The following is a 21,307-nucleotide window of genomic DNA, read 5'->3' on the forward strand; positions in this document are numbered from 1 at the left end:
CACCCGCCTCCCAGGACGGCCGCGAAGGTGGGCGGCGGGCGGCTGCCGTCGGGGGGGCGCCCTCGGTTTCTCAGGAAAACGTCAAACGTCACGGGGAGAAGGGCCCAAGCGCCCCGCGCCGCGGGGACGGCTCCTGCCGGCCGTGTCGTTCCCCCCGCCCCGCCACACACACTGGGGTATTTCCCACCAAACTGCAGACGCGAAGAAAGCGATTTTACGCTTTCAAAATGGAACGATATAATCCTCCGTTATCTTCGTTCTGACCTGTGGCTTGTGGCGCGGGGGAGGGCGGCCTTCAGTCACCCCGGGGAGGGCGAGGCAGGGGCCCGGCGCGGCCCAGCAAGCTCGTGGGTCCCGAACCGGCCTCCCCGGACCCCTCCCCACCCCAGGGCCTACCCCGTTCTCAGTCGTCTTTGAAGCAGCTTGAGATATGACACCTCAAAAATCAAATAGTCGTGGTCTCTTCCCAACTCTGAGAAAAAGCCACGTCAATGGACGGAATTCTCGGCTCCGAGTTCTCGCACGTATTTCCTCGCACCCGCGGTCTCTGCGCCCACTCGTCTGCAGCTGGGTGCTGGCAGGCCACGGAGTGAAGGCATAAATGGCAAAGACAGATGAGCGCACCCCAGCCCTCCGGCGCCACCCCCAGCACCCGCGTCCCCGACGGCTGCTCTGGCTGCAGACGCGGCCGGGGCGACACCCGGCCCGCGCAGAGCAGGAAGAATCCGCGGGACTCCCCGGCCCGGCGCCCGGCAGGCGACAGGAGGGCCGCGGAGGGGCAGGGAACGCAGGAGGCAGGCTTTCTGCTTCCTTCCTGGGATAGACACGGAAATGAAACCAAGCAGAAAAGTAATTCTCATAAAGGAATCCCCGCAAATAATTCCTGACTGCGCATAAGGCCCGAGACCAGTACCCACGGGGGCGTGACCACCATTTCGCAGCGCGGGGTCTCGCCTCCCTGTCCTCTTGGCGCTGCCCCGTCCGCGGGCCGGCACGGCCGCACACCCCGCTCGAGCCTGGTCCCGGGTCCGAGCACAGCCCTCTCAGGGCGGGATGTCCGCGACAACTGCCTCTAAGCTCCGGAGACACGAGACCGCCATGGAGAACCTGGCTCCGCCTCGGGGTGTGAAGGAACCGGGCGCTGGGTGGCCGTGAGAGGCGCTGAGGGGGCTGCACCCCGGGGATCCAGGGCGAGGGGAGGGGGCCACGCTCCCGCGACCACCCTCCGGCCGGGGACCAGACGCGGGCCTGGCCCGCTCTCCTCGCACCCGCTGGCCCGGGCGGCCCGGGCTCTCGGTCCCGCCGCTGGGGTTGACCTCGCGGGGCCCACCGGCTGCTCCTGCCTCTCTAGCATTTAAGGACACTCTCGCCCGGATGATCGAGGGTGAGACTCAAAGGACACAGCACATCATTTTTAAATAACTTTATAATTTCCTGATGGATTTAGTTTGTGAATAAAAAAGAAAAAATGAACAAAGTGTTTACAGTAATTGTCAAGGCCAAGTAGAATATAACACAATTTCTTGGTACCGGCACCCTGTCGGTGGCGCGGCTGCGGCGGGGACGCACGCACAGCTGAAGGCAGCGGCGCCTTCGCGTCAGGAACTCAAGCTACGTGCGGGCAGGACCCCGCGCTTCTCTCCCGCAGCCCAGGCACGGGACGTGCGGGGCAGATCCGGGGCCGGGCCGAGCTGCGCCGCGGACGCGCCGTGCTGGTGTGGCCTGGAAAGGAGGTGGGACCCAGAGGGCTGGCTCTGGCCCGCGGGCAGATTCTCTGGCTTCAGCAGGGTTCACATCCCTTCCTGACCGTGGCATCTCTGGGGCCCGGGCCTGGGAGACCTGAGGTGCAAAAAGCTCACCGGGCAACACTCTAGGGCCTGAAGCCAGAAGGAACTGGATGGGAGGACGCGCCGTCCCACCTGGACTGCAGGCTCCAGGCTGGCCGCGCTTGGCCCATCCTGGACGGGCCCCGGGAGGGTATAGCACCAAGTGGGCAGGAGGGAGGCCCCGCGGCCTGCCAGGTGTGGGCTTTGGGTTCAAGCCCAGGTTACCACAGAGTACTAGGCACACTGAGCCGGGACCGATGTGGGTGAGGGTGGTTCTAGGGTCACAAACTGTGAAACCTCCACCGACAGGTCCTGAGGATGGATAGGAAAATCCTGGCACAACTGAGTCTCTGGCCCCCAGATTCGCGTTCCTTTTACTCGGAAGCCGTCTCTCCCCCAGGCAGTCACCTGCCCATAGTGTGGTCGCTGTGTTTCCACCTCCGCCAGCTTGGGAGGAGGGCGAGGAGCCTGGCTGCCCCATAGCTTGAATTCCTTGGCTAACATGACACTGGTTTGCATTTTTAAAACACAGCTCTTTAACTTTTCAGTTCTACAACTACTTTTTAATATTTTAATAATCTCAATAATGGACACAACATAACTGCCCCAGTTCTCTGAATAACACAGACAATATCGACAAGCAGAGAGACAGAAGAGGAGGTGGGATGGGATGAAAACCCGCTCCCCCAAATCAATCCCTAAACCACTTCTCCCCCGAGTCAGGAGGAGAAATAACTACGACAGGGTCACAGCACTCGCCAAACACAATGGGGAAAATCAGGAGACACTTGGTTACAGTTTTGACACTAAAAAGTTTGGAAACAGTTTTTGCTTAAAAAGAGCAGGTAAAGACAGCCATTTTGTTCAGAAGGATTTCCACGTCACGTGTTTCTTGCCTATGTATTCCCTTGGTTCACCTGGGGGGCTCCAGGTTCTCTTTGAAGCTTTGAACAGTTCGAGTCCCTTCCCGAGAACCCGGGGGGTGGGCCCTGCAGGCTCCGCAGTCTGTCTCTGCTTGTCCCTCTCCCACAGCTCTGGACTCCTGCAGGTGGACACGAGGTTGGGGGCAGACAGGACAGTCTCTGGTGCTGCTGAGGCTGGGTCCACTGGCACGCAGGAAATGCCACCGAGGGCTGACTCTCCAGGAGATGTGGTCCTTGTGTGGCTCTTCCTGCAAAGACCTGAGGGTGGCCAGTGGATGGCCTGTGCTTCAGTAAGGTGGCCCGGCGGGGCGGGAGGGCTCCCGGAGGAGCAGGACTCTCTAGCGGCAAAGCCAAATGCAGACAGATGGGGTGCTTAGAAAGTTGTATTTTGCAGTGACATATTCTGGTTTCCTCCACAACCCTGACCATTAACAGGGGAGGGACGACCTCAGCAGCTGACAAGGACTTTGTGATGACTTCTCCTTCCTCTTCTCTCACTCTGGGGAGAGGGTGAGCCATGAGCTCCTCACGGAAAGCCAAACAGACTTTAACTGACCAAAAGTGGCACATGGCACTGCCACCATCGACACTGACGGTGGTCCTGGGCCCAGTCTGCTTGACTAGTATTTCTAAAGCCCGAGGGTGAGGAAGAGAGGAATGACTTAGATCTTGATTGTAGGGTGAAAGGACAATGGTTAGAGCTGAGATGAATTTGGGGATTCCCATTCATATTTCTTAATATGTTAAAGCCCATTTAAAATCTTTTGCATTTCAAAAGGTATCCAAGTCCTTGAAAATTTCAATTCAGATACTTCATCAGGAACTCAATGGGCACCTGGGATAGAGGTATATGAGAGATGAGAAACTTACACTGTACCTCCTCAGTCACGGGCCCCAGGCTGGGTCACACACACTCTTCTCGCTCTGTTTATGATGACCTTGATTTGGGGTGTTTCTTGAGGTGCTAAAGGGCAAGGAGACTTGCCAGTGGAACGGAGGAGTTTGGCAGGGGTTATAGGCACCCAGCAGTGAGTTTTCAAGGCTTCCTACTGTCAGTAGCAGCTAAGTGACCTTGTGAAACCGTGAATACCAGAAGAGGGTCATGGAATGACAAGCCCTAGTGTGATCAGGGTTGTGCTCTATGAACGGTCCAGATTAAATAAGATACTCTGAATGTGAGAAACTGTATTGACTTTGCTCCTGCAACACAAAGGCAGGACATGTTTACCATTAAACTGTAGCCGAATAGTCCCCGAATCATTTCAGATGCCAGATCAGAGCCCAAGAAGGATCAAGGAGGTTCCCTGCTGCTCACAGAGCCCAGAGACGTCTGTCCCAGGAATTTTCCTTCTCAGAAGCACTTGTCACAAAGGGCTTCCATAAGTTTTCTGGAGTGGAAGTAACGGGGAGGGTGAAACGAGAGAAGGAAGGAGGCGCAGTGACGGTCACACGCTGCATGGGTGAGGGCGCAGGTGCTGTGCCTGACAACCAGGGCCAGGTGGGGGGTGGGGAGACCAGTCTGACGTCGTCCCCACCAGACCAGCAGCAGGACAGCCAGCCCGCTCCTTCAGGCACGGCCTCCCCTGCTCTCTGCTCTGCCGATTCCTGGGAAGCTGTCGTCACACCTCAGTTCTTTATATTATGGTGGGCACAGTGAGATCCTAATACCCCGGCCCCGCAGTACTTGGGGCTTCTATCCTACTTATGGGCAGTGCAATAAATGCACAGACTTTAGCTCATTAACCACAAGTGACCACTGCTTACCACTCGCCCCTGCCCCCTCCGGCCAGCCTGGCTATGAGGAAGCATCTCAGTGGGAGGTTTACGAGCACAGTCCATCTGGACCTTTGGTAAGGAGCACCCATAGCCTCTCACGGGGAGAGGGGCTGCTTTACAGCAGGGGACAGGGGGGCAGGAGAGCTGACCACACAGATTAACTGGACCATCTAGGCCTGGTGGCGGGAAGGCCCTGCACCGATGGCTGTGCTGACCTTACAGGCAGCACGAAATTCTCTGAGTAACTGGGGAAGGACAGAGGGGAGACTGTGAGACAGAACATGGAGCCCAGCAACTCCCCTCAGAAGATGTGAGTGTCTGGTGGGCTACTGCTGGCAGAGGTGGTTGAAGGGCTAGATGTGGGTTAGGTGGTCTAGTTCTTGGAACCTGATTATTTGAGATGGCCACTGTCTATGCTTGGGAAAAATGCCCCTCAAAGTGCCAACACCTTCAACTGGATTTGCAACTTCAGGGTCAATGTTCTGATTTGAAACGGGGAGCTGCTGAGCCCTCGAGGCACGTGCAGATGGGCAGAGAGTGGCCACCCACAGCCCCTCAGGGTAACAACAGCGAACAGCAAAAATCCTCAATTGCCAAATGGTACCCCGCAGGCGACAAGGCGACTGGGCCCCTCAAACCTATCAATTCCCTTATCATGAGCGATGAGAAATACTGACTTATGAAAGACTTTTCTATTAAGATGGGGAGGGGAGTAATGTGCTTTTCGCTGCTCTGACGCAACCAGGCACACCTCGTGGAACCCACGACACCGCTCCCTCACTGAAGAGAGACTTTCAACACGGTGACTTGTGCACAGCAGGCATTTCACAAATATCCTCGGGATCAAAGAATGGAGAAATGAATGCATGGGATAAGAAACCTTCACTTGCGCCAGAAGAAGGTTCCAGGCATGCACGAGGCTGGTTCTGAGAGGGCGAGTCAAGAGCAAGCTGAAAGGGCACGACATGGATCTTCAACCTCAGCCCCCACTGCCTGCAGGGGCACAGGCCTGGGTGCCGGCAGGGCAGGCGGCATCCCAGAGACATTTGGGGGAAACCAGCCTGAGCCTGAGGAACCTTCTAGAGGGGCAAAGCTGCAGGCAGGGATGACAGGGCCTCGTGTGTCAAACCTCTCTTCTCTTTCCATTGACATTTTATTTAACAACTAGTTATGGTGAGGTCAAAGGTCTTACACAGAGAGCCTGCGGTCACTGCTCCCGCCATCCTCCTGACAGCTGGCTGAGGGCAGAGTGGAGCCGGGCGGAGGCTCGGACTGGAGGGAGGGGAGTGGGGAGGTCTCTGCCCGGCTCCCCATACAAACGTCACACGTGGGAAGGAAGCAGAGAGACAGCGAGAGGAGTTGGTTTCTCTTTGTCCCTGTTCACTCTTTCCCCACTCTCCCTTTTTCTAATACTCTTTCTGAGATTTTTTTTTTCCCTTTAGGAGAAAGCACCTGTTGTGATATTGGAACACTCAGCTCTCGGTCTGGCGTGAGGCATTCTCTCAACCTGTTCAACTCCGAGGAGATTCCAGGCTTTGTTCTCACAACAAAGGACAGGAGGAGAGAGGGCTCTCTGCCGAAGCCCCTGTAGGGCACAGCCACCAGCTTCCGGTTCCCACTGTCAGTGACCGGATGGCAGTTCTTCAGAGAGACTCAGCTGTTGACCCACCCTGGACATGCGGAAAATTAGTGTAGAGACCACATCCAAAGCAGAAAGGCGGAGGCAGATGACAGATGAGAAACGGTGCTGGAATCACACTTCCTCAAGTGAGCAATACAGGACGTGGTGCATAGTGGTTGGTGCCAAGAAGGCTCTGGGGGCCTGTTCCTCGCAGTTCTCCCTTCCTGGCTCCTTGGCTGCCCACCTCGGGCTTCTCCGTGCAGCAGGGTCAGGAGGACTCTTCCAGCGCGTTGACCACCTGCTCCAGGATGTCGGGGCAGTGGTCTGCTATCTGCTGGAGAATGGCGTTGGCAAACTCCTGCAGTTCTGCATTGTCCCGCTCACCTTTTTCTAGCTCATTCTGAAGCTGAAAGGGAAAGGAGAGATGGATTTCAGGTAAAACAAAGCAATTCTATTTGTACTGAGTTAAGAATTATTGTTCATCAGTAAAGAAATGACACAGAGAAGTACTATCTATGTGAAATCTTGCATCAAAATTAACCACAAGAAAAATGTACAGGAAATATCAAATGTTTCTTCATGAAAATGGGGCCCAAAGAAGTTAGTGGCTAGTCCAAGGCCCAAAGCCAATCATTCGCAGAGTGGGGACCTCGGCCCCAGCCCCTTACTCTAGTGGAAAGTTCCGTCCACCGGACGCCAGGCTCACAGCACGCTGGGAGAGGGCGTGGTGATCCCAGGTAGACTCTGAACCCGCAGAGGGTGCTGGCGCTGGGAACCCGGGTTTAAAGGGCTTCTCCTACGCGCCACTTTCATTCAGTACATTAGACCACCCCTATCTTAGGCCTGCTAAGTTAGCTAAAGAGATTACTTTGAGAAACATAAAACAGTCCCTTTTTTAGGAGTAAGTATGTTTCTAATTTCATGTTGTTTTTAACACCCTCTTTAACATTCCTTCAGGCATTTTAACCAACATTTATTGAGTGCTACCATGTGTGAGGTGCTGAAAGATGAATGGGTTTGGTCCTTGTCCTGAAGGCGCATTTAGGTTAACTGAGGCAACATATGGAAACAGATAAATGACACCCAGCATAGCTACGGGGGAGACATAAGAATGACTGTTTCATCGCGGACGAGTCCGAGAAGAGGTTACTGGAGGTGCTCTGGGTCTTGACAGCTGAACAGGAGTCTGTCTGAGACACACACAGAGAAGAGGTTTTGAGCAGAAGAGACCAGCGCAGGTGCGTGGGGCCGGGACAGGCCTGGCACGGACCTCAGGAAGAAGGGAGCGCTCAGGACAGCTGTAGCAGGGAGGGGACTGGGTGGAGAATGACAAGAAACGGAGCTGAAAAATCGCAATAGGACCAGACTGTGTATTTAAAGCCTGGGATCTCAGATTTAATCTGGTTCAAAAACCAAAACCTAAAATAAAACAACAACAAAAAAAGAAGTCCAGGAGTTTTTAAACAGTACGGTGGCTCAATCACCTTCCCTTTCTTAGAAGATACGGAAAACTGGTTAGACTGCGTGGAAGGAAGAATACCTCAAAGGAGGGTACTGTTCCCAGCCCAGGTGGGAGTCAGGGAGGGCGAAGACCAAGGAAGGGCCAAGGGAGGGTGGGGACAACACATGCGTCTGAGACTTCTCAAAAGCAAGAGTGACAAGAGGTGGAGTTAAGTGAGGGATAATTTTTGACAATTCTAGCTGGAGAAATTGGACAAATAAGACTGAAAATACAGGAACCAGAGCAGGTTTTAAGGAATAAAGGAGGAAAATTAAAAACTGAGTGCAGTATTTTTAAAAATTAAAAATATTTAAGAACATAGGCTGTGGAGTTAGGCAGCTTGGGTTTCAATGTCAGCTCTGCCAATTATTAGTTTATGTGACCTTGACCTCCTGGGCCTTGGTTTCCTCGTCTGTAAAATGGGGCAATAACAACACTTATAGAGTTGTTTCAGGGATTTAATGAGATAGTCATATAGAGTATGGTGCCATGCCTGACACATGGAAAAACCTTGATAAATGTTAGATGTTATAATTTTTGTTACTCATGTTATTAAATGGATAAGATCACCCAGAGAGAGCATACGATTGAAAAGCAAAGAGAATCAAGTTTTGATTCCACTGCTGTTAGCATCTAGATGCTCTGAGCCAAGAATTAGCATGGTGTTTCTTTGAATATATTGAAGAGTTAGAAATAGGCCTAGCAATCTCCCTTCTGCTAAATGTTGACTAAAAGATCAGGACATTCAGGGGCTAGATTTAGGCCATGCTGAGTCCTGGTGCATCTCAAGGTCTGGCTGTGTCACTCGAATAAGAATCTCTTCAGCGGGGAAAGCCGGGAGGCCAGGTGCCTCATAAACCTGCTGCACAGAAAACCCAGGATGCTGCTAAGTCAAAAGGCTCCAAACCCTCAAGTCTCTGTAGTGGAACCGCAGTCAACCATGCAAAGACGGAAGGCTGTGGGCTGGGTTGCTTCAACGTCCCATCTCAGTCTTCCCCAGGAATATTCTAGATAACTGGGTTTATACTCTGAGCCAGGTCTCTGCACTTCACTCTCTACAAGTCACATATTATTTCCCACAAAATATTTTTTATTCTCATTTGTCTTCTGTTATATTAAGGAGATGATCATGAGGTTACTAACGGATACACATGTTAGTTTAATAACATTTTGTCAGGATTTGTCCCTGATTTAAAAAGTGCTATAAAAATAATGTAAAAAATTGGAAAAGAAAGAAAAGCACCAAGAAAAAAAAATCGCCTATAATATTGCCATCGTCTAGAGATAAGCACTGCTATATATTTTGCCATATATTCTTTGGGACTTTGTTTTTATATATACACATACATTCTAGAAACAAAATGGCCATGATATTATATAGATTATTTGTAAACCAATTTTTTTTCACCTAAAAGTCTACTGTAAATACATTTCCAAACCAAATCCCAAAGGCTGTTTTAGAATTTGATAATTGATTCCAGAATTTGTCCTGAAGTATAAATATATAAGACGAGCCAGAAAAATACCTTAAAAGAAGAAGAATCATGTGAGACTTGCTCTACCAGATAGTAAAACATACTATAAAAGTATACCAATTAGAAGAGGATTGTATTGATAACACTAATCAGTGGGATTTAGAATATCCTCAGGAAGCGTTGAACTGTATTAGGTCAACTGGGCCCATCTATGGTTGGATTCCTGCTCATAACATACATGAACATAAATTTTAAACTGGTTAAAGATTTAAATTAAAAAACTATACTTTGAAAGTATTAGAAGTAAGTTTCAGAGCATATTTTTATAATCTTGGGCTAGGGAACAGGTAAGTGCTTTTTATTTTTGGGAGAGGGAGAGGATAAATGCTTTTAAATTCAGAAGTCATTAAAAAAAAGGCAAACCTACACAGAAATTTAAAACATCTGCGTGGAGACAGAGAACTAGAAATTAAATTAAGGCTGGGCATGGTGGCTCACACCTGTAATCCTAGCACTCTGGGAGGCCAATGGGGGAGGATCGCTTGAGGTCAGGAGTTTGAGGTTGCAGTGAGCTGTGATGACACCACTGCACTCTAGTTGGGGCGACAGAGTGAGATAAGGAAGGAAGGAAAAAAAGGAAGACAGAAAAATTAAATTAAAATACAAGTGATGGCTTGGAAAACAAGAGAAGAAACAAAAAGACAAACGACAGACATCAGAATAGTACGAAGTGGTGCTCTGAGCCTAAATACCTAACAGAAAAACAGACAGAAGACATGAACAAAAAACTCACAGAGGAAATACAAATGGCTAAGCACATAAAAGATACTCAACCTCATTAATAATTAAGAAAATACAAATTAAACAAGATAGGTTTATTTTTTCCCCCATCCCATTGGCAAAACTTTCAAAGACTGTGGACAACCATTGTTGGGAAGGGATTAAGGAAGTGGGTGCTCTTCAACAGCACTGGTGGGAATATAGGTTGGTGAACAATTTGGTCTCATCAACCAAATTTAATTGAATATATCCTTTGACCATGTTTACTAAGGCAATTTGTAAGAGCAAAAATTTATTAACGACCTCAGTGTCCAACAAGAGGCCAAGAGAGAGCTATATATTCGGACCTAAAAAGATTTTAAAATACATACACACACATACACACACACAAATAAATATAATGTATGGAAGGAGAAACAAAACTATTAAGAGTGGTTAATTTGAGTGGACAGAAGGGGTTTCACTTTTACTCCATATGCTTCCGTACTGTTTGATTTAACACCACAAGCAACATTGGTTTTGCAGTAAAAAATATAAATACAAATATGTAATGCAAATATCCTTCAAAGCTGCGTGCATTTTTAAAGGCATAATTCTGATATTCTAAAACCTTGAGAAGGGCCAAATAGAAGTACATAGAATATCCACTCAAAAAGTATTAACTGACTGGCCAGTAAAAAGGAATGCGGCTCTGGTGCATGTACATCACGTAACGTGAAACGTTGTGCTAAGTGAAAGACGCCAGTCCCTAAAGACCACATGCCGTGTGGTTCTGTCCTTATGAAATCTCAGACTGGGCAAATGCAGAGTCGGAAAGTAGTTAGCAGTGGGCTGGGGCTGGGGTGGGCTGGGGTGACTGGCAGTGACTGCTGATGGGTAGGAGTTTCTTTTTGGGGTGATAAAAATGTTGGAAAATTGATTATGGTGATGGTTGCACAACTCTGAGAACACTCTACTGAACTGTACACTTTAGATGAGTAAATTCTATGGTGTGTGCACCGCATCTCTATACAACTGTGAAAAGAACTGGCTGAGCACTCCATGCAGAGCCCGCCCAGAGACGCCCACGCAGAAGGGGACGCAGACGCCGCTGCCCTCTGTTCGGGCGGGGGGGGGGCGCTTCTGGAAGAACGTGGCGGCTGACAGTAGAGGACAGAAAAAGGGTCATTTCACACGGAAAAGCAGTAAAAGCTGAGGAACGGGGTGGGAGTGCGCCGGGCCGTTCTCCACGGCTCAGGAACCCGGGAGCCGCCGGATCGGGGCGACAGGCGGCCGGGCCGGGCGTGGGCGACCCTCGGAGGCCCCACTGCATCACCCCGTCTCGGCCACGCCGAGGGCACCGCGCTCCGGTTCAGACACCTCCTTACCAGGAAAACGGAGACAAACCGGAGTGAGTGCAAAGGGCAACGGCGGGCGCGACGGAGACGCGAGGCAGGGCCGGAGCACTAAGCACGTGGGGCGGCGCTAGGTGCGCGCCGGGGCGGGACGCGGCTGTCGCCTGCCAGCGTCAGGCGGCGCAGACCACAGGGGAGACAGTCGGCGCCCGCGGAGGACAGAGCGGCGCTGGAAGCCGTGGAGCAAGACGAGGGGGCAGAGCAGGACTACAAGGCACGCTTTCCCAAGGGGCAGGGGCTGGGCCGGCGGGGAAAAGGTGTCTAGGAATAGAGGGGTCGGGAAATCAACACGTTTGGCGAAGGGAGCGTCCCCTCCTCCGCGGGAGCCGCCCTCCCAGTAGGGCTGTTCTCCAGGCGCATGCGCGCTCGCCTTACACGTGGGCGGGGCTGAGCAGGGAGAGATGGCACTGGCACTTACTCGATCCATTATAGGCCAAAATTTCTTGAAAAAAATCTCAAAGATCAACCTCTCTTGTGAAACTGCAATTACTTTTAAAACAAGGATTTCTATTTTGCTGACTTTGATTGCAAAGGTCTATTCAAAAGAGTACAAGAATTTGTTGTTAAAACTTTTCGATCACTTAGGGGCAATGTGAAGTGACCAAACGAAAAATTTAGACATACGTGTTATACAGCAACGGTGTGAAAACAAATCTCGAAATGGATTAGTACCTCATTATTTTAAAATAAAGTAGTCCCCTCTTATCTGCAGTTTTGCTTTCCATGGTTTCAGTTACCCGCAGTCAACCATAGTCTGAAAATATTAAATAGAAAATTCCAGAAATAAACAATTCATAAATATTAAATTGCATGCCATTCTGAGTATTATTACAATTGTTCTATTTTATTATTAGTTATTGTTAATTTCTTACTGTGCCCGATTTATAAATTAAACTTTACCATAGGTTATGTATGCATAGGGAAAAACTTAGTATATACAGAGTTCGGTACCAGCTGTGGTTTTGGGCATTCACCCCACAATAAGGGGGGCTGCTGTGTGTCTTCAGCACAAGCAGCACACGTAAGACAGGAAGTTTTTGTGCGGCTCTGCAATGCTGAGGGTTCTGTGGGGAAGTTGGGAAAGGTGTGTTCCAGCTTCTGAAACTCAGCAGATTTCACTCCAGGTGGTCTTGCTCCCTCCTAACCCTGCCCAATGCCCGCCCACCCCTTAACCCCTTCTTCCTCTCACCTTCTCTTCAGGAAAGGCCCCTTTAGGCTTAAAACCAGAAAAGAATTTCCCAAAGAGTATAAACAGGTAATATTTGGGATTTAATGAAAATACTTATCACATCCTAGTTACAATGAATTAATTCCTTCTCTCTCCCTCTTTCCTTTCCTTAAGGCTACAAATCCAAATTTAGTGGATGTAAGACGGAGTAATCCAAGAAGATTTTCCATTTCCTATTCTCCTTTCTAATATTAGCAGGCTAATTCCACCACTGCAAGTACAACAGTGGAAAATACTGTTGCCTTGTTTACTTTGTTAGAAACACCATAATTGTAGGCAGCGCATAAGTTTACATGATCACCTCTCTAGATATAAAGATGCAATTTTCTGTGTATGTCTTGAAAGCTTTGCATCTAAAGACAAACAACAAAACACCTAAAACACTTCCACAGTAAAACAATTTTCACTAAACTGGGAAACAACTTTGTTCCCATAAATCCTGCTAGCCCTTTCTAGAGCTTAAGCGTGAATCACACATCTCAGCTCCTAGTTTCCTCCATATAGAAAATATCTACCACAAAACATTCCTGGAGCCTCTTGTGCACCTCAAGATTTTGTGAAAAGGTCCCTTTCCACCAAAGCTTAATGTAACTAAGATACTCCGGAGGAAGGGACTGTTGGAACGACAAACATGCAGGCACGTACCTCCAGGAGAGGTAATGTATTACAGAGTCACGTGCTCTGCTAAAGGAAGAGGCACTTGGACACGTGGATTGGGACGGCCACGAGTCTTGCTGCTTCAGACACCCTGCACGTGGGGTCCGCTGCTCTCGCTGGCAAAGGGCACCACGTCACAGCGGTTCAGCTCTGTTTAACGTGGGGGCAACCAGGGAGTCTGAGGAAACTCACTGAGGTGACACCATCCAGGAAACATCCTGTCTCCAAAGGACCCCACGATGCTCCCAGCTCCTTCCTCTCCTCCAGGCTAGCACAGCTCCCTGCCCAGACGCTGCAGCCACCTCGCCACGTCCCTGTCCCTTCAGCGAACTCAGTTTCCAACCACTCCCCTCCCCTGGCCTTTCACAAAGGCTTCTGAGGACACTCGAACACTGCCCCTCCTGAAAAGGCTTTTTGAATCTGCATCTCCCTCAAGCTAGTAGCAATTTTTCTCTTCCTTTCACCAAACTTCTCAAAAGAAATAGTCTACATTTGCTACCTGTTTCTCGTTTCCCTCCTCAGTACCTAAGAACTTAGTTTTTGCTATCTTACTGAAATTGCTCTCTCAGAAGATCACTAAGGAAAGACCTCTACATTGAAAAGTATAAAATATGAGAGAAATTAACGATAACTTAAATGGAGGGATATAACATGAATCAAGGATTGGAAGACTCAATATTGTAAATGTGTTAATTCTGCCCACACTAATCTACAGAGTCCATGCAATCCAAAGCCAAGACTTGGCAGCTGTACGTGGAAACTGACAAGCTGACCCCAAAGTGTAAGTGGCAATGGAAAGAGCCAAGAAGAGCCAAACTGATCTTGAAGAATGAAGTTATAAGACTGTTGCTGTCTGGAAGAAGACTATTACTGTAAAGCGATGGTCATTAACACACATGCTACTGGTATGAGAGCAGACATGCAGACCAATGAACCAGAAAAGGGAATCCAGAAAAAACTACACATGTGGCCGCTTGATTTATGGCAAAGAGGGTACAACTGTGCAGTGGGGAAAGGATGGTCTCTCTGATAAATGGTGGGGCCATATGCAAAAAACATTGATCTCTACCTCACACCATACACAAAAATGAATTCGTAAGGAATAACAGATAGAAATGTGAATAGTAAAAGTATTTAAAAGGAAACAGAGAATCTTTAGGAAATGCAAAGATTTCTTAAACAGAACACAAAAAGCACTAACCACAAGGGGGAAAAATTGATAAATTGGACCTATATTAAAATTAAGGATGTTTTTCTCTTAAAAGATACCATGAAGAGAGTGAAAGGCAGCTCACGGATGAGAGAAGATACTTGCAATGCATATATCTGATGAAGGACTCATATCCAGAATGTATGAAAAACTCCTATAAATCAGTAACAACCATAAAAATTAACAATAAAAATGGGCAAGAGACTTAAATAGATACTTGCAGAAAAGTATGTTGAAATGGCTAACAAACACATAAAAAGGTGTACAACCTCATTAGCCACACCCAGCAGAATGGCTAAAATTTAAAAAGACAGACAACACCAAGTGCTGGCAAGGAAGTGGAACCACTTAACCTCTCCTACATTCCTAGTGGGAATATAAATTGGCATAAGCACTTTGGAAAAATATTTAGCAGTATCTACTGAAGTTGAACATATGTATACCCTATGACTGAAATTTTAGGTGTCTGTAAATTCACCAGAAGACACAGACAAGAGTATCTATGGCAGCACTATTTGAACAACCCAAACGTCCATCAGTAACTGAATGATAAACTGTGGCATGTTCATGCAATGGAATATCATGCAGCATGAGAATGATGAACTATACGCATAACAAAACAGATGCAGTTCATCAACATGATGTGGAGTGACAGGAGCCACACACAAAGGAGCCCATGTGGGATGACTCCAGGTACGTAAAGTCCACAATCAGGCAGAACTAATCAGAGGGGTTTGAAGTCAGGTGACCCTGGAGGACGGGGAGTGACTGGAAGGAGGATGGAAGGAGCTTCTAAGGTGCTGGTGGTGTCCTGCTTCTCCTTCCAGGTATTTGCTACATGAGTGTGTAAAGATTCACTGAGCTGTAGTTATGATTTGTGTCCTTTTCTGTATGCAGGGTGAATTTTGAAACTTAAAAAAAAAACCACCCCAAAACACCAATCCCCCCAATATCACATAACTACATGATCTAAGGGTCCTTACTTGTGTCTGGCCCTGACAACACCTCCTTCTAAACTCTCTCCCCCTCTGAGGCTACACCACCCACATTCTGTGGGCTCTTCTCCGCCTGTCCCAACACTGCTTCCCTGTGCTGGGGTCACTCCTCCTCCGGCTCCCTCCCACACACGCAGCTCCACAGAGGCTGCCCACTCTTCTTCCTCTCAGATCCTCAGCCTGGGTAACCTTGTCTACCTCTAGCTATAAAGGGAGGTAATAATAATAGCAGCTAACTTATTGGTTAGTTTCTTTCTAATTTATTTCTTTTGAGGTAGGTATTTGTTCTTTGAAAAAAAAACTTTATCACAGAAAATCTCAAACATACATCAAAGAAAATAGTACAATAACCTTTCCATGCCCATCATCTAAATGGAACCATTTTGAAGCCAGGTCACACAGTTATTAACTGTAGCTCCCTCTCTCTGCTGAGTTTCAGACTCCCATTTTTCAAGAGCCTGATAAACATCTCTTTGTGAATGCCTGATTACACATCAAATCATACTGTTCATACTATGTAATAAACTGTTCTTTCACCTAATAATTACTAGTTGCAATTTTTCATGTGATTAAATATTCTTCTAAAGCAATTTTAATGGGCTGCATTATAATCCATTTTATTTATATATCATTTATTTAACGAATGCCATTAGAAATTTAGTTTTTCAAGTTTTCATTACTGTAAATATTAACACTGAATTTTCTTGTATATAAATTTTTGCACGTCTATGATTGTTTTCTTAAAATTACTGGGCCAAAGGGTATGACATGTGACCAAACCATTCTAGAATAGTTGTACTAATTTTCAGCCTGTAAGCAACACAGAAGGGTGCCTACTTCCCCACTCTCTCAATATACTGAAGACACAAACAAACAAACCTCAACCTTCCAAAAATGACAGGGCTGTTTTCATTTGCAGTTCTTTGTAGTTCTTTTCATTTGTAGTGAAGCCACAAATCAAAGCAAAACATTTAAAAACATATTGATTGGCCACTTCTTCTGGGAATTTCCTATTAATGCTCTTCCCAGATTACATTTCTTCTGATTTACTTTCTCATTTCTGATCTCCTGGTCACAACCCTAATAAAAGCTATCACATCCTAGCATCTTTTCCTTATTGCAATAGTCTCAGACCACTTCAACCTGGTCTGAGAGTGATCTTTCTAAAACATGCTAGGGTGGATTCCCACCTCCTTTTCCAATGTCTTCAGTGATTTCCTACCTACAGAATAGAGTCTGTACTTTTTGACAAGGCAGCCACTGTTCCAATCTCATCTCCTGGCATATACTTGTCATTCCCTGTCTTTGCTTTTCCTTTGATGTGGTTCCCTCAACCCAGAATGTGGGCAAGCTCACCTCCCACACCTTTCTTCTCCATCTTTCTCGTCCTTCACGGCTGATTCAATCGCCCCTTTTCTCTGTGAGGCCACCCCTGGTCAGAGGTGAACATTGCTACAGTATTCATTTTGTCTCCTGTTTTAAGAGTTGGTCATATGTTTAATTCCCCAAATGTCCTGCAAACTCCTTGATGAATTCTTTTTTATATACCAATGCCACCTAATAAATGAAATGCACATAGCAGACTTTCTGAAAGTGACTGGTGAGTGAAGTAAAGGAAAGATACTAATCTTGGGGGAAAGCCTTGATCACTTTCCAATGAGCTTGTTAAGATCAAATTTGAAGCATCTTTAAATCAAAACAGCCTGAAGATACAGGCCTTGGGCAGACAGCAGGCACGTAAACCACGCAGTGTAGCACCCCCTCTGCTTACAGTTTTCAAAAGATGGAATATGGGGCAAGTATAAGATACAAAGGTGGCCTCTGGCAGAAATTTTCTGGCTTTTGTCAGCTGAATGTTATACTGTATTCTAGCCGTTCCAGCCCTCCTTGAACTCAGAGTAGTACTACGACTTCTAGAGGGACTGTAGCCAAGAATCACAAACTCGACAGCAAGTCAACCAGAATGGAAGTGCGCGCAGCAGAGGGAAGGAGAGAATGGCGCAGCCTCCGCCACTGCCCCGGGAGAAACAGACAGAAGAGGCGCACAGAGAAAACTGAGGCATTTCAGTGAGGAGGCTCCACAACCTCACACCAAATGAAAGCACTGTTATGAAGGGCTGGCTCTAGGGGAAACCACCTGAGCCCGCTTCCTGCTTTGGATGTTAGGATAACTGTCAGAAAACAGAGCTGATAGCATAAAGAATAAGGAGGCCAGATGTGGCGGCTCATGCCTTTGGGAGCCCAAGGTAGGAAGACTGCTTGAGGCCAGGAGTTTGAGACCACCCTGGGCAATATTGTGAGACCCCCATCTCTACAAAAAATAGAAAAATTTGGTGCGTGTGGTGGCATGTGCCTGTAGCCCCAGCTGCTAGGAGGCTTGAGGCAGAAGGATCATCCGAGAACAGGAGTTGGAGGCTGCAGTGACTTACAATCGTGCAAGTGCACTCCAGCCTCGGCAGCAGAGTGAGACCCTTTTGTAACAACAAAAAAGTATAAGGAATTAACTGGGTTGAATGGAAGAATATTGGTACAGCTGAGGGATGGGCTGGTTGATGCAGGCAAATTGCCCCAGAAAATTTACTGCTCAGCACAAGTCATGATTTTAGAATAGGTACTGTATCTCCTTTCCACAGCCAAGTAAAGACAGTAGGGAGAGCGCCTAGAAATCCATGAAATAAGAAATTCTTAAAACAGAGAACAGCTTAGAATTCTGTAGACTTGGCTAGACTTCAAGGTAAACAACTCTGTATTCACAGTCACAAAGGATGAGGTGAAGGAGAAGATGTACTGGTGGGCACAGGGGGGATGCTTACAGCGGAGGTCACTGCACCAATCCCGTTGTGGCTGGCAGTGACTCAGATTAATTCCTCTCTGCAGATGGTCTGGTGGTGGGCAGGGGATGATACAAAAATTCCTAGTTTGGTTTAAGCAGACAAGAATCTGGACTTGAGGTTTTAATAGCTAGGTCCCAGGCTACACAGGCCAGGAGGTCTGAGCAGTAAGCTGGCCTGACCATCGGAGCCTTCTGGAGGGGACGGACCAAGCGGAAACGGTGCCCTGTCCTGGTGACCTGAATCAGCAGGCTGCTGGGGAGATATGGAGACATAAAATAACTCCCCAGTTAGGGGTTTCAAACAACTGGAAAAACCGGAAGTGTATTTTGCCATAATATCTGTTGAACTAAACATAAAGCTTTATCTGGTTAGAGGAATCTGAAAGCATGATGGATATTCTTTGCCCAGGTAGTTCTTTTTCTACAGTCATTTGGTCACTTTTTTACTTTGTGGAATCTCTCTAGGACTCAGCACCAGGACAAGCTAAAGTTGCTCTCAAAGGATTTGTCCTAAGACTATTTCCCACAGATTAAAACTAACTCCAAAGTCCTCCCTTCCTTGATATTTCAAGTCCGCACTTGCAGCTTGAATCCTTCAGCCTTCCTTCTGGAGTCCCCACTGCCCCCCGCTGCCGTGGGGCAGAGCCTGATGCAAGTGCCCCACAGAGCTGTTGTGGGCCTTCCCCTTCTCCCCTCTCTGCTCTGTGTTTGACTCCTTTGCCAGACAACGTCTGAATTTGTTTTTATAGGAAGGAAAGGCTGTTGCTTAGGCCAAAAGTAAATAAAATGTTACTGCTCTCCCATGACTAACCTTGAACAAAATGTCATCATAAAAACAAGAGTTTAGCTCTGCTGGAGTCTGTACACCCAAAGTCAAAGTTCCACTGCCAAACAGTATGATGTTCCACAGGGATCTCCTCGAGACCCACGTGATACTAAGGAACTTCCTCCTTTCCTTCCCTTATGATAGAAGCATCAAAGTAGGAGGAAAGCCCAAGCACTTTAAGCCTTGAAGCATGAAAATAATGTCATTACTTCAACAGTATCAACAACACTTTATCTCTAACACATAGCAGGTACTCATTAAATATTTATTGAGTGAATATTATTAGCCATATGCCTTAGGGCAGTTAGATTTTTCAATGTTAAATCATCATATATTTTTACCATTAGTTTTCAAAGGTTAAATACAAATCAAGAGCTTCTCTGTTCCCAGCTATGGCACTGAAAACGATGCAGCTGACACTGGTGGTCCCCAGCCCATAAAGAAACAAAACAGTTAAGATTCCTAGTGAATCTGTACAAATACAGAGCTCACCGTTTACTTTTCCACACTGGTCCCCCACTCGGCCTAGGCAACATCCAACAGTGGAATACCGGCCTGCAAGTGCGGGATCCAAAGCAGGCCAGTTCCGGAATTCAGACTCACCAGCCTGGAAGGGAGCTACGAGAACTAGCAGTTCATTCTCTAACCTTACGAGTAAGACAGCCGAGGCCTAAAGAGGTATGAGTCTGGGCACATGGGTTAGACTGGCAAGACGCGTTTGCTTCAGGAAGACCTACTATGTAGTGTTCATCAACCAATGGTGAGGACCAAACTCTACTGTCTGCAGATGCACAAACTCTCCACAGAGAAAAGAGGAAGTCTCCTCTTCCTAGAGGAAAGTTTTACAAGGAATCTGATCTTGTTAGCTATCAGACCTCGTAGAGTTGTCACATTACTCACTGTCACTTATCGTTCTTTTGGAGGTTAGAGTAAGTCGTTATTTCATGAAAGTCAACAACTGAGAGGCAAAGTGCCCAAAACACACGATGCTGACACCTTACTTCCCAGTGTTCTCGTCACGTACAGCAGGAGCTGGGACCAAGCAGTACAACAGACGAAAGGATTCAGTTTTAAACAGTTATCTGGGGATAAACCACCACACTTTTGCTTTCTGATGATTCTATTTTGTATTTGCAGATGTCACTAACAAACTGATATCTTAATTTCTAACCTGCTTATATCTAGATGCTTCTAAGATGCTGGCTGTGGCTGGGCGTGGTGGGTCTGTCTGAAAGCATTCTTTCCTAGCTGAGATAACTTGGCTTTTTTCCTATGTGATATTCTGTGCCTATAACAACTTCCCAGGTTATTATTCTCTTTCCTGAAGGATTATATCTTTTTTTAAAATAATTTTTTTAATTTTTTTTTAATTTTTAGAGATGGTGTCTTGCTATGTTGCCCAGGCTGGCACTCTTGGGCTCAAGTGATCCTTCTGCCTCAGTCTCCAAAGTAGCTAGGACTACAGCCACATGCCACCATGCCCAGCAGGTTCTATTGTGATCTATGTGTCATGCCCTCTCCGGTGGAGTGAAGAAAGGGGTGGATAGAGGAGGAGTGTGACAGGAAAACAGAACACATAAAAATAAAAGTGGGAACAGGGAAGAAAGCTACAAAACTCAATAGGACGTTTACATGGGTTTCATTGGCCACTGTATGCTAAATTTCAAGAGCCAGGAGATGTCCCTGGAACATCACAGGAACTGAGAGTTGGTATCCTACTCCAGGAACAAGCCAGCCACCCCTTGGGCTGGAATGCTTAGATAAAGCCAGTCCTGAGGCAAGAGGTCCGTGAGACGGTCTCTAGGAGGCTTCAGCAGTCCAAAGATTGCTGGTGCAGGCTGGACAAAGTGTGGAGTGTTCTAAACAACGAACCAGATTTCCCAGCTAGACAGAATTTTAATACGGTTGTCTAAGCTGATTTGATAATATCTCACATTATCTTTTGCAAATCTGTTAACTGAAGTGAACAGAGACATTCAAATTAAGAGCTCGTCATCATCAAAAGGGAGAAAACTGTCCCTGCTTGCCAAGGAGACCCCTCAGAACAGCAGCGGGTTCTGGGAACTGCAGACGCGGCCAGGTCAGCCGGCCAGCCAGTGTGTTTGGCTTGGCTCTCAGAAATGAAAAGTGTCAAAAGAGAGAGGATGAAAAAAAAGAAAAAAACAACAAAAAACCCCAAACCCAAACAACTAATAGGAAAGCTAACGCCGCAACTGTCGGGGCGGTAAGAACAAGGCTGTGTCGCAGCTGGGGTTTAAGCAC

At 47.4% G+C, this 21,307-nt stretch overlaps 1 protein-coding gene across 7 annotated transcripts in view; it reads right to left on the reverse strand.

Annotated features, from left to right (window-relative positions):
• Positions 1 to 1,408: 1,408 nt before the first annotated feature.
• ERC1 (ELKS/RAB6-interacting/CAST family member 1) overlaps positions 1,409 to 21,307 on the reverse strand; it is a 486,124-nt gene continuing 466,225 nt past the window's right edge. For all 7 annotated transcript variants that reach the window (XM_045554665.1, XM_045554663.1, XM_045554660.1 and 4 more), the window contains one exon: positions 1,409 to 6,552. In XM_045554665.1, the coding sequence (XP_045410621.1) occupies positions 6,415 to 6,552 (138 nt within the window). In that variant the 3' untranslated portion in view covers positions 1,409 to 6,414. The remainder of the gene's footprint in view (positions 6,553 to 21,307) is intronic.

The sequence above is a fragment of the Lemur catta genome, chromosome 6 (genome assembly GCF_020740605.2).
Source record: "Lemur catta isolate mLemCat1 chromosome 6, mLemCat1.pri, whole genome shotgun sequence".
In the NCBI taxonomy this organism is placed as follows: domain Eukaryota; kingdom Metazoa; phylum Chordata; class Mammalia; order Primates; family Lemuridae; genus Lemur; species Lemur catta.